Source organism: Heloderma suspectum, chromosome 1, assembly GCF_057233095.1.
Source record: "Heloderma suspectum isolate Gila_16-S chromosome 1, 16-S_ref, whole genome shotgun sequence".
In the NCBI taxonomy this organism is placed as follows: domain Eukaryota; kingdom Metazoa; phylum Chordata; class Lepidosauria; order Squamata; family Helodermatidae; genus Heloderma; species Heloderma suspectum.
In genome coordinates, this window is record NC_139458.1 from 364,120,030 (window position 1) to 364,132,828 (window position 12,799).

The window sequence follows — 12,799 nt, forward strand, 5'->3', positions numbered from 1 at the left end:
CCTGTATGTTTTCCCCAGTGGAGCCAATAGTTGCAAGGGGTGAGATTTAGACTGGGAAAATGCCACAGGGAGAAAGCTTTAAAAAAAACCACCCACCTTCCCCAGAGCCACTGCCCTGATCCAATTCGGGGGGCCCTGTGGCTGCATTTAACTCAAAGTTGAAATGTTAGATGATCTGATCACATCTCCCCCACATGTCATGTAGCTGGGCCCTCAGTCATACATGGAATGGTGTTGCTACACTAGAACACTCCCAAAGATTGAGAGAACACTCCCAAGGATTGAAGTTTTATTACTCGTATTAAACTTGGCATCAATGGGACATAAATATGACACACATGTAATGTATACTAGGAAGAGGGTGGTGTGTGTTTGTTTTTAAAAGCCACACATTTTAGGAACAAGCACGAACAAAATAAGCAATCTATCAGATTGTGAGCTTTTTTTGTTTACCCCCGACTTTTGCTTAATACTCTTAACTCTTCCCTTTTGTATCTTCTCCATTTCCTATTTTCTTGTGCCTACACTGTTTTATATATGAAGAGGGGACCAGGTGTAAAGCATAACAAGTGAAGCTGAAAGGACTCAAGATGTAAATGACATTGGAAGTGAAGTGACGCATGAAGCAACTGCGTGCACAGTGGGTTATTCCTTTTTATTAATGACACTTATTTGTAAATGATATGTTTACTGTATGCATTAAAGATAGAATTTAACATTTCTATTTTAGGTGGGCAGGAGAAGGGTGGATCAGTTTAAAGCTACTATCAACATTAAAACAGGAAACACATTCCAACAGGGCTAGAGAAAAATTAAGAGCCATCAACAATTTTTTAGGCAGCAACCCCATTCAAAGCTGAATTTTATTTATTTTTTTACATTCTGAGGTGCTGCCATCAATTTCTAAGCAACTGGGCAACCAGACACCTAGGATTATTCCAATCTAGCATTTCATTGTCATTTCTCATGGGCAAGATCCAGAGAAATACATGGAAATTCTACAAGAGCCCACTGCGCTGTACATGAATTCTGTTCATATGGGTTGCATATGGGAAGTGCCCATGAAACTAGACTTTTGGAGTCAGTTCAGACATAACACAAAATCATGGTTTCCTGCTATATGGGAGAGCCACAGCGCGCTTCAGGCTCACAAATTTCCTCCTCCCGTTTTTTCTGCACCAGGAGGAAAAGTGGAAGCACCCACTTTAGTTTTTAAACTAACCACCATTCTCTGTCATGTCCAAATTCAGAGAATTATGTTTTGTTTAAACTATAGTTAGTGAGAACAAGGCAAGATCTGCAAGCATGGTTTGATCCTGCCTTATTCTCTCTAACCATAGCTCAAACAAACCACAGTTCCCCGTGTTCAGACATCACAGGGGACTGTGGTTAGTTTAAAAACAGAAGCAGGTGCTTCTGATCTCCTCCTCTTCGCACATGAAAGGAGGAGGAGAGTGGAGGGGGAAACACGTGAGGCTAAGTTGCTAATGGGAAACCACAGATTCTTGTTATGTCTAAACTGGGCCCAAGTTTAAACATAAGATCATCAAGGAATAAAGGAGAAGGCCACTTTAAAGATTAGGGGGGTAGGGAATCAGACAATATAGAAAAGGAGACAATAACTTAAGGCTTTTGCACTCACTCTGCAAAGATCAGGTTATTAAAATAGCCGCATTATCGTCTACTTGTGTCCTCAATCACCGTAAGTCAGAATTTTCCATTACTTCATTAGAACAGGAATCCAGATAGGTATATATTTGAATAGATAATATTCTTCAGTGTTTAAGATCCATCTCAGTTTAATCTATTGCAAGAGAGGCCATTTTCTTAAAATTCACGTTTTCTCTTTGAATGGTCTCAAATGTGATTCAGGTCACCAAAATGTGTCGCATGTCAACCAGTGTTCATTTTGTTCAAAACAAGATGGAAGACTATACAATGCCTATACAAGGCATAGTCCAGGTTACCTGCATTTTTCATCACTTTTTCAACATTTAAATTGCTCCATGAAAATTAGCAGAAAAGTATTTGCCATATTTTGAATTGGAGATAATTCAATTAGACACCCCCAAACTATACACATTTACTTGGAAGAAATCTCCACTGACTTCCATGGAGGGGTTTCCTAGTGCTTAGGAGTGATTACATTCTACCTCACCTTACATTGATGGGTGTTGCATCAATGTGACAACATGACTCTATTTCAGATGCATAATTGTGTGGTACCCGACTACGTGAAGAAAGCTGATCCGATTAGTTGAGATCTTATGGAAAAGATCATCACGTGGACTTAGCCTTCCTCAACCTGGTGCTCTCCAGATGTTTTGGACTACAACTCCCACCATCCCTGACCACTGGCCATGCTGGCTGGGACTGGTGGACGCCAGGTTGGGGAAGGCTGACTCAGATGACCAAACACACACATTTTTGTGTGACCTTTTGCAGATATTTGGCGCATCTTTTACGCAGGGTGGGGGGAGATTTACATAAGTCACCAGGCATGCATGCATGCACATCATATCACATAAAAGGAATCTGTACGTCAGGGGTCTATAAAGAAGATGCAGTTCTGCAAGCAGCTCAGTGTGTTGAGACATCCCTACACTGTGCATTAAGTAGGCATATCACCTTAAGAAAAATATATAGGATTTATGTGCAGATTCTGCTCGTTCAACAATACTATGGTTATTTCCGGAATGCGCTGTATCATTTCTGAAGACCACGAGATTGAAACTGTGTGTATGTATATGTGTGTGGGGGGGCACCTTTTAAATCCAAGTGTCATAAGAGGCACATATTTTCAACTCTCCAGCTGTAGAACTCCGTCCTCCTATAGTCCTTTTACTGCGGCCAGGTAGCCTTCTCAGCAGAGTTCTCTTTTTTGGCTCCTTCCACTTCTGCATAGAGTCAATTCCTCTGAGTTGTCCTTGACAAGCAGAAACTCTGCCACTAGTGGTGGAAACCCTCAGCCTGACAAACACCAACCAGCTACCCAACGTCGCCATCCCCCGATCGCCAATGAAAACGGATGGCTTCAGCAGCATGTGCAGTTGTGGAATCCAGCCTACGCGCTCTGGAATAGAGAGGTTCCAAGCTAATATAGCTACAAACCACCCTCAGAATCAGTCTGCCAATTTTGAAAAAAAATATACTATACAAAACAGCAATACTTTTTCCACCAGGACTTGGAGAGGTTTTTCATTTTGTCTGGAGTCCTGCTTTTCGATTTCTTGGGCTGTTGCTGGGTATCCGAGTACTGAATGCCAGCAACAATGGCTGCGTCAAAGACTTCTTTGAGGTTTTTCTGAGTCAATGCGGAGCACTCAATGTAAGAGGCAGCTTTTATTTCCTCAGCGCAGAGCTTTGCAGCCTCCTCTGCCACTGGCTTTTCTTTGCACTTGTCGAGCTCGATGAGGACTTTAACGTCCTCTCTCAGGTCCGACTGCGTCCCGACGAGAATAATAGGCGCTTTGGGGCAGTGGCATCGGATTTCGGGAACCCACTTTTCGCTCACATTCTGGAAGGAGGAAGGGCTCACGACGCTGAAGCACAGCAAGAAGATGTCCGTGTTGGTGTAGCACAGTGGCCGGAGCTTGTCAAACTCATCCTGTGCAAAAGGAAAAGCAACATGAATGTCAAGAGATGGTTTCGTTCTGCGGCCAGGGCGTGTCCAAAGCTCCACAAGGCAAATTGCGAGAGAGGAATTCCAACTCCTGAACATCTAAGCAATGATCATGTTTACTTAGGAATCCCTGCTTTTCCCAAGAGAATGGATTCCAAAGCAGTGCTCACAAATATTCCTGAATAATTTTGAAAAGGTAGCAGGCATACACACATAGCTATTCCTATCTAGCCCCCTTCCCCAACCTGATCCCCTCTAGATGTGTTGGCTACAACTCACCAGCATTACCTAGCCAGCGTTGCCCATGCTGTCTAGGTAATGATGATGAGATTTGTAGCCAACACATCTAGAGGGGACCAGGTTGGGGAAGGTGGCTATACAGCATAAACATAGCAGATCTTCCGGAGAATCCTGGGCTGGTACCAGTGTAGAATGCAGCAAGGGGCTAATGTCTGAATGCTACCCAATGGGAAAAAATTTAGTAAGAATTCCTCCCACGCAGAAAACTAGAAAACTGGGGACAAGATTAGGGCTGGCACTCTCCTCTATGACAGACAAGTTTTTCACATCCAAAGGGATTCTTGACATGGGACATCATTCAGTCATACGATCCACCTCCTGCATTATGAAGTGAGGTAAAATCCTAGTGAAAAAACCCAAATTCAATCCCCTCCCCACAAAATTGTCTTAAGAAAACTGGAAAAACACTTTCCCTTCCCCAAATGTTCTGTCTCCCCCTCCCCATTTTTTCTGGGTTTTTCTCCCCAGCCGTTCACATTTCTAGTTCCAGGAGGTCAGCCCCATATGATTCTGCTCAAGACAGAGTTCAGCCATATAGAAGGCAGAGCATGCAGGTGCGGCATCTGCTGATGAACACAAATAGGAAATGGAATTGACACAAGGGAAGGCAACTTTCATCCTTTCATTGTGTAATTCCGCAGAGATTATTATCGGGTTTTGTTTCATTTCGTATTTTCCTGAGTGACCCTGGAAGGGGAGTGGGAGCATGTTGATGAAACTTACAGATGGCACTAACTTAGGAGGCGTTGTAAATCCTGGAAGGATTGAGAAGTTACGCAGGATGAATCTGATTAACTACATGAACTGAAGTAACACAAAGGGACTTGAAGTGGATAACATCAACCTAGGCATGCACACACAAAAAAGGAAAAGGAAAAAAGAGAAAAGAAGGAAGAGTATTGTTGTTCAGTCGTTCAGTTGTGTCCGACTCTTCGTGACCCCATGGACCATAGCACGCCAAGCCTTCCTGTCCTGCGCTCTCTCCCAGAGCGTGCTCAAGTCCATATTCATTGCATCGGTGATGCTATCTAGCCATCTCATCCTCTGCCGTCCCCTTCTCCTTTTGCCTTCAGTATTTCCCAGCATCAGGGTCTTTTCCAGGGAGTTTTCTCTTCGCATTAGGTGGCCAAAATATTTGAGCAGGACGAGTATTACCCCCTGGCAATTCAGCAGCCGGAAAGGATTCGTACAGAATGTGATCTTGAGATCTTGCCTAATCACAAGACGACAATGAACTGCACTGTGATGCAGTTGCAAAAAGGACAATGCAATTCTCAGATGTGTGAGGCAGTGCTGAGGCCAAATCTAACACACTGGCCACAATCCAGCTAACAGTTATATGTGTTTGAACTAGGGGTAATTCTCCCCCAGTCCACAAAAAAAGTGAGATAGCAAGATTCTCTAGGAACCAGATTGGAGGAGAAGCCTGTTTCTTGATGTCTGAAGCCATTCAAGCCCCAGTGGCCAGGCACAGTTGTTTAGTGGCTCGTAGGAACCACTGCAATTTTGTATCTCTGCTTAAGCCATTTTCTGAGTGTCAACTATGTTCAAGGAGGATTAACTCAGACTGAACCATGTACAATGATGAAAAACAAATAGAAAACCTCTCCTCTGAACAGAGACTGAGGCAGCTTGACTTGTTTAGCTGAAGATTCTACAGATGGACCAGAGGAAGTAACACAGTGGAATGAGGTGATCTGATTTCTAAACCAAATAGGTTACACCAGTTTATAACCATAGTATTTTAAAACTGAAACTAGAACAAGGCTCAATTCTGAGTGGTGTAACGTTGGGGAACTGAGATCCTCATCATGTTCAAAGCAGTGCTGCATACATGTATGAAAGTTATCTTGTGGCTTTCTGTTCTGGTCCATTGGCTGTGAGATCAGTGGGATTAGGGACAGCTCCCCCTGCCCCATCATCTTATCTTGGAGCTCCTTCCCCCTTTCTCTGCAGCTTTAGGGACACCATGTTGTGTGATGTAAAGGGAACTCCCAAAAACCTTTTCCTTAGGAACACAATGTGAATTTTGTTTATGCTCCGGTGCTGACTCAGGATTATGAAAGTCTAGTTAATTATTCACATCAGATTGACTAGTGGTCCTAAGACTGGGAGGCGGGTTGCCTCCTGCTGCCACCATGTGGCTTGGAACCCTTGCTTATCTCAAGCTTTTTGGCCCTTTTTGAGCATCTGTTCTCTGCCTGTGGCAATCACTGTGGTGTGACTGCATCACGCTGACCTCTGACGGAGGATGGCCTGTCTTGCATTGGGCTGAGGCATTGGTCTAGAGCACCTTTTGACCTCTTTCAACTCTATGCAATGCAGCACCCTTATTTATCCAAGTGGTTTACTGACACCACAGGAGAGAAAAGGTCATTCATTTGGTTAACGGAGGGATTCAGATAATCAAGATGCATTTGAGGATAGTTTGATACTAAATCCAAGCAAACCCTGAACAGAAAGCAAGGAAGAACCCTAGCACAAAACAATCATAATCCTGCTGAAGGCATCAGGATTTAATACAGTCCTTCAGGGACCTAATGTTTTAAGTTCATATTTATTGTGGCCATCAGTTTTAATGAATTACTCTTGACACGCTTCCCATGCCATGGCTAAAGAACGTACATTCTCATTCCATTCTGCGCTGCTTCCCTCCTCATTCAACCACCCATCTCACCCTATGCAACAGGTCCATTTGTAATGCTTTCTTGTAAATTTTGCTTTGGGGTCATCCCCCCGCCAACGTGTGTATTCATTCAACTATTCTAAGAAAAGGGAATCTCTAATAGGAACCAGGGAAGTTGCCACATAGTACTCTTGAAGATCACAGAGGTTTCAAGAACCGCAGGTGAGGAAAGCAAACGGAGGCAAAGATTAACGCCTTGCTTTCACACTGACAGCAGGAGAAAAACATAGCAACACTGGCCTCCTAAACAGAAAGGATCTGCCTCAGCTACGGTGGCATTTGAATTAAAGTTCAGCGTGTTTCTCAGAGGGTCTTAAATTAACAAGTGCAAAGAGCAAACACAGTCTGAAATGCCCGTGCTTTGTTGCCAAACGCGCACTTGTCTGTGAATCTGGAAGCAGGCTCGCAATTTTTATTTGGAAAGTTTTTGAAAAGACGTATGATGTGCAGTTCTTCCAAACGCACTTCAAGGAACTGAGACAAGCCCCCTTCCACTTGATCACATTTCTTTTCAGGGGCACTTGCAAAGGGAGACAGAGGCTTACAAGGCAAGAGTCAGGAAAGCAGGCTTCATTAGCTCACTTGTTTCACACAGACTTAAGCCCCTCAGGAAGCAAGGTGGGAGCCAAAGTCTCCCATCACTTGGCTACGGAGGCAGAGTTCGAACTGAGGCACGCTGTACCACGCTGCAGCTGCGTGTGCCTGCAAGGACTGTATGGTTCCAAATATTTGCACAATTACAGCTCGTTTGCGTGATCTCGAGGCCAAAAGTAACAGTTGCCACGTGGATGGCATCGTGATGCTTGGAGGTGAGAGTCTGCATGATCAAGGAATAAACCCAGAGGCCCAGGCAAGTCAGAAGTGTGAAAGAGAGCCCGGAGATAATGAAGATCTCTTATCTTCAGCTGACAGACCACAGGAACAGCGGAACAAGGACAAACATGTCTTTAGCAATCACGGCTCCAGAAAGCCGTCCCCAGCACAATGGAGAGGTCCTGCAGCAACAAGAGAATACGGCTACTGCAAATGAAGCGAGCAAGTCTTTCTTCCCCTACATTAGCCGGACGTTGCTCTAGTACTCACATTGCTCTGGCAACAAGGGAGCAGTTGCAGCACCAGCCCTTCTTGTTCCTGCAGAGTAACTGAGAAACTCTGAGGAACAAGCCCGTGCTGCAGTTCCTTCTCAGGGAACTAGGTTACTGCTGACAGGGACAGGAGGTGCCGCATGGGCTCCTCCTGCACACACCAGGTGCCTCGAATCACCTTGGGAAATGGCCCAAGGAGGATGCGTTGCAGTGGCTCTCACACTGCCAAGGTAACACAGGAAGCCAGCCACATGGAGCAGGTGCAGTTCCAGAAGAGAAGGGCAGATCATTTGTAAAAGTAATCTGTATTTTAAACTCCTGTACTGCTGCTAGGTTTTATTGTGGTTATATTGTTATATTGTGGTTTTAATGTTCTATATATTTTAAATTGTTTTATTGTGTGTTGTTTGGTTTTAGTTTTTGTGAACCGCCCAGAGAGCTTCGGCTATTGGGCGGTATAGAAATGAAATAAATAAATAAAGTAGTGGAGGTGGGTGGCTCCGATGTCAGTGGGGTGGTGAATCCACTCCAGGTTTCAGCCAGAACTCTAAAGGAGCTACCCGAGGTGCTCTGCAAAGTCCTTTAGAGTTCTGACTGAAACCTGGAGCGGATTCAACGCCCTACTGACATTAGAGCCACCAGCCTCCATTGTGCAAAAGCGAGTAGGACCGATCATTACAGCTGTGGGAAGGTTGCAAGGGGCCAAATGAAGAGGTGGAAGGAATCTAATCTGGGGGGGGAAAGAAAAAAAACACCACGGGACACCTCTTTCCAAAGGGCTAAGAACTCCTGGTGATTTAAGAAGATGGACCTTCCCAAAGGAACACCGATGTCATTTTCTATCCACTCCACACAGACACAGATACGCACAGGCCAGTTAGGCCACCATTTCAATGAAATAAGTTGTTTTACTGACCTGGCCGGCTGTGTCACAGAGCTGGAGCCTCACTGGTCGGCCATCTACGGACACAACAGCTGAAATGGAAGGGGGGGGGGGAGAGAACCAATGAGACCTTTACCCATGAATGAAGAATTATGTCTTTGCTCACATTTCTCATTTACCTTTGAACCGATTCTGATCTACCAGCCTAAGGAGCTGGAAGGCAGCCTTCCCCTCTGACTCCTGGGCCTACACAAGCCCTTCGGGGTTTGCTTAATTCATCACATCACGCTCCAACTGGCGGAGTAGCAGATTGCTGAATGAAAACGCCTTCCTTGCACAAAAAGAGAGCTGTCCCAAACACCCCGGCTGGGTTTCCCCCTCACCACACCCCCACACCCCCCAACCGGCTTGAGGATTGATTTTCTTGTCACGTTGTGTTTTCAAAGCCTGGGCACAAAGGGAACCCACCCACCAGGGGCCCTTCCTTGCTTTAAATCACAGAGAAGACAATGCAAATATTTACATGTTTTCTCTGGGGAAGCACTTCTTCTTTCCTCACTCCTTTCAAATTCTGACTAGAGAATTTATCATTCCAGAAAAAGATACAGAACCACGTGCAATCCCTGGCTGCCAAAAAGGCCATTGTTAGGGTCTCTTCATTTTTTAAGCGCAAAATGCTTTTCTTTTCAGGGTTTGGTGCTGGGCTTTCCCCCCCTGGCCAGGCCACAGATTTATTGCTTTTGTCGCTAGGATTTGCTGTATCAATTGGCAATATTGCAGGGAACAATGGTGCCCTTCGGGGATTTCTTTAAAACGGCAACATTTAGCAGCTGCAAAGCAAATCCACTTGCAGTTAACACACAGCAAGAACATGCCCTGGGAAGAAGAAATGAAGTCTCAAAAACTGTACTGCGAAGCCAAGCACTTAGTTGGAACTGCAGCCCCCTGAACTCAATTCAGGTCCTCCAATTTAAGGCTGGCAGAGTATGTATGGCAGCTTGGAAGTAAATCCCATTGAACTAAACTGAACTTAGAGCCAAATATACACTCAAAGGATGGGGTCACACATCCTGCAGAAATAAGCTAGTGTTAAACTCGAGGGAGACCACCTTAAGTGGCTTGAGCCTCAAAGACACAGTCTCTGAAGGCTGACACCTCACCACTGAGGGCCACGTTTCATAATACAGAAAACAAGGAGTCCCTGCATCTCCAGAGCTGGTCATCTCATCTGTGTATTTTCTGTAATGCTTAAAGAGCATTTGCATGCCGGAATAGACCCCCCACCCACACCCACAGGAGTAGCAAGGACTCCCAGTTTCAGGCATGTGTTTACAGCCACGCAAGTGCCCTTCAAGTGTTATAGAAGAGATGCAGTCAACATGGAAACACACGGGCCCATCCTGAGTTTAAAATGGGAAGTGGCACTGAAATAACTATCCCAAACAGTGAAGACAGGAAAGATGATCCACTTCACAGTCACCAGGCTTATTTTAAAAATTGGGGAGATTGACAGGCCCTATTGAATTACACCCATTCCCATGGCAAGCAGAAGAAAGCCATCTATCCACACTGGTTTTCTAGAAAATCAGTGGCGATCTAAACTAATGGAAGATGTGGAGGGGAAGAAAACTGGGGAAGGGCTTACTCCCCCCACCCCCGGAACTTAACTAAAGGGATAAGGATTATGAGATAGCCAAGAGGATTTGCAAGATTATAGGGAAGTGTGACACTCTGGGAAAATAAGGAACAGAATTATCCATAGGCACAATTATCCACAGGCACTCAGCACAGCTTCTCTGATCCAGGGTTAAATCCAACCCGCAGCCATAAAAATACTTTGCTCTGTATGCTAAACAAGATAAACATCTGCCGCAGAGAGGCACACGAGTAACATACACCCTACAAAAGCTGCCCCCACAAATGCTAGTGAGAATTCTGAGGATCTTGGTTGTATTTGTTACCAAGTTTCTAGCCCTCATAGTTGGAAACAGCATGGAAAATATTATGGCAATGGTGGATGCTCCAAAACTGCAAAGCAAGGAGAAAGTACACTACAGCTGCAATCCTATGCACATTTACCCACTTGGACACATTAGGACTTACTTCCCAGTAAACTTGCAAAGGATGGGGCAGCAACCCTGCTGTTTCAAAGTCCAAGTTAAGAAAGAACTGCAAGAGCCTTTTAACCGTAGACAAAATAAATGTGTCACAGAATAAGCACAGCGTGTCCGGCCTCACATTCTAAACTGTGAGTGTTACATGCGACTGAACTCTTCAAACTAGCGGGATAGTTTAGGCTCGCGGCCGCGGGAGGACCTTCCTGGTCAAGCATGGAGGAAGAGTCCACAAGGATACCGGCGGTGTCCCCCTTGCTTTTTCACAAAAAGCTTGAGCGACAACGCCTCTTGGCGTTGCTTTCTGTACGAGGTGGAAAGCGGCCGCATTCGATCCGCTGCGTCGCCCGGCCTTCGATTCCACGACTTTCGACGCCCCTCCGCGCAGGAGACGGGGCTCCGTCCCTAACTCCAACATCGCCACCTTTCCCGCCCGTGGCAGCTCCTTCCCACCAGCAACCCCACCCCACCCCACGAGGCCGCCCGGCTTTCTTGCAAATGGAAGGGCGACCCAGGCCCCGGCGTTCTTCGTGCTGAACTTCATCTCGAGGGGAACCGCCCCTTTTCGAGTTGGGAGATTCGAAGTCGGCCAGAAGAGACGCCGGGGCACAGACGGGCGGGGGGCGCGCGTCCGCCTCTGAAAGGAGGCCCGCGGCCCCAAGCTGGATCCCCGGGCCCCATTCGGCTGCAAAAGCAAGCGACCCAAGGGGCTCCCGTCGCCAAGCCGGCGTCCTCCGGAGCAGTCAGACTACAATTCCCATCACTCCCCGCCAGCGCACTGGTTGGGGCTGATGGGGGTTGTAGTCTAGCTCCTCTGGAGGGCGCCTGGTTGGGGACGGCTCCCCAGGGGTCTGCCCCAAGGCCGAGGAGCCGCCTTTCGCTTGCGATGCCTTACCTGAAAAATTGTCGAAGGCGGTGGGGATGTACTCCGTGGGGTACCCATTGGTGGTGTAGCTCACCACCAGGCTGGTCTTGCCCACCGCGCCGTCGCCCACCAGCACGCACTTGATGCTGCGCCGGGGCTCGGCTCCGGCTCCTCCAGCGCCGCCGCCGACAGCTCCGGCCCGGCAGCGGCTGCCCAAGGCGGCCCCCAGCGCCGCGGCCCGGCTGCTGCGGACCCGGCGCGGCGGCACCGGGGGCACTTCGCAGCCGCCCGGCAGCGGCTTGCTGATGTAGCCGGTCTCCCCCTCTTGCTGCTGCGGCGGCATCCGCCTGGCTCCGCGGCGGGAGAGCCCCGAGGACAACGGGAGCGCGGAGGCAGAGCCGCGGGGAAGCACGCGAGGCGCGCGCGCGGGGCGGGCGGAGCGGGGTCTTTCGAGACCGGCGCGCCAAGCCCCCCACCCGATCCCCGGCAGGAGATCTTCTCGCAGCGTCTCCGCCTCGCGGCCGGCCCCGAGGCGAGAGGCTCCCCGAGCCAGAGACGCGCGCCCTCGCCCGGCCTCTGCGCCGCTCCCCGCAGCACGGCCCGCGAGCTGCTACGGCCGCCACGGCGGTCTGCTGCCGCCAGATGACATAATCCAGAAGAAGACAGAGGGGGCGAGCCGAGGGGGGCGGAGCGGGGGGGAGGAGCCTGGTGTAGGGGAGGCGGCCGGCAGGCGGCGCTCCTCTCCGGCTCCCATCTGCCCGAAGCCAACGCAGCACGCGCGTCTCGCTCGCAGCGCACGGCCGCCGCCGCGACTTGTGGACGGCGTGGAATCCTGGCTACATTTGGGGGCGCCTCCCATTGGCCAGTCGCCTTCCCTTCCGAACGCTGGCGACAATTAGGGTGATAGCGATTGGCTGGACATTTTCACGGGGCTCCGTTTCCTGCGCCGCCGGGGGAGCCTTCTCGAGATCAAGAGCTAAGCAGGGTCAGCCCTGGTTAGTACTTGGAGGGGAGACTGCCTGGGAATCAGGCTTCCTGCGCTGAGCAGGGGCTTGGACTCGATGGCCTTGTTGGCCCCCTCCAACCCTATGATTCTATGAGATGAGGTCCCCTCCAGTCCTAAAACCTCGATGTCTCCTTCCCCGCCCCCACCCCATCATTCCAGCTGCCCCCTTCTTGTAAGCCCCTTCCCTTCTCTTCCGCCTCTCTACAGCTCTTCTTCCGTCCGTGCCCTCCTCTCCGAG

General features: G+C 48.3%; 1 protein-coding gene across 1 annotated transcript; it reads right to left on the minus strand.

Moving 5' to 3' along the window:
• Positions 1-636: 636 nt before the first annotated feature.
• RHOU (ras homolog family member U) lies at positions 637-12,219 on the minus strand. The gene is made up of 3 exons (XM_084828124.1): positions 11,586-12,219; positions 8,610-8,668; positions 637-3,607 (listed from the first exon to the last, which is right to left on the minus strand). Exons 1-3 carry the CDS (start codon positions 11,896-11,898, stop codon positions 3,152-3,154), a joined length of 828 nt encoding a protein of 275 aa, XP_084684250.1. The 5' UTR covers positions 11,899-12,219; the 3' UTR covers positions 637-3,151.
• Positions 12,220-12,799: the final 580 nt, after the last annotated feature.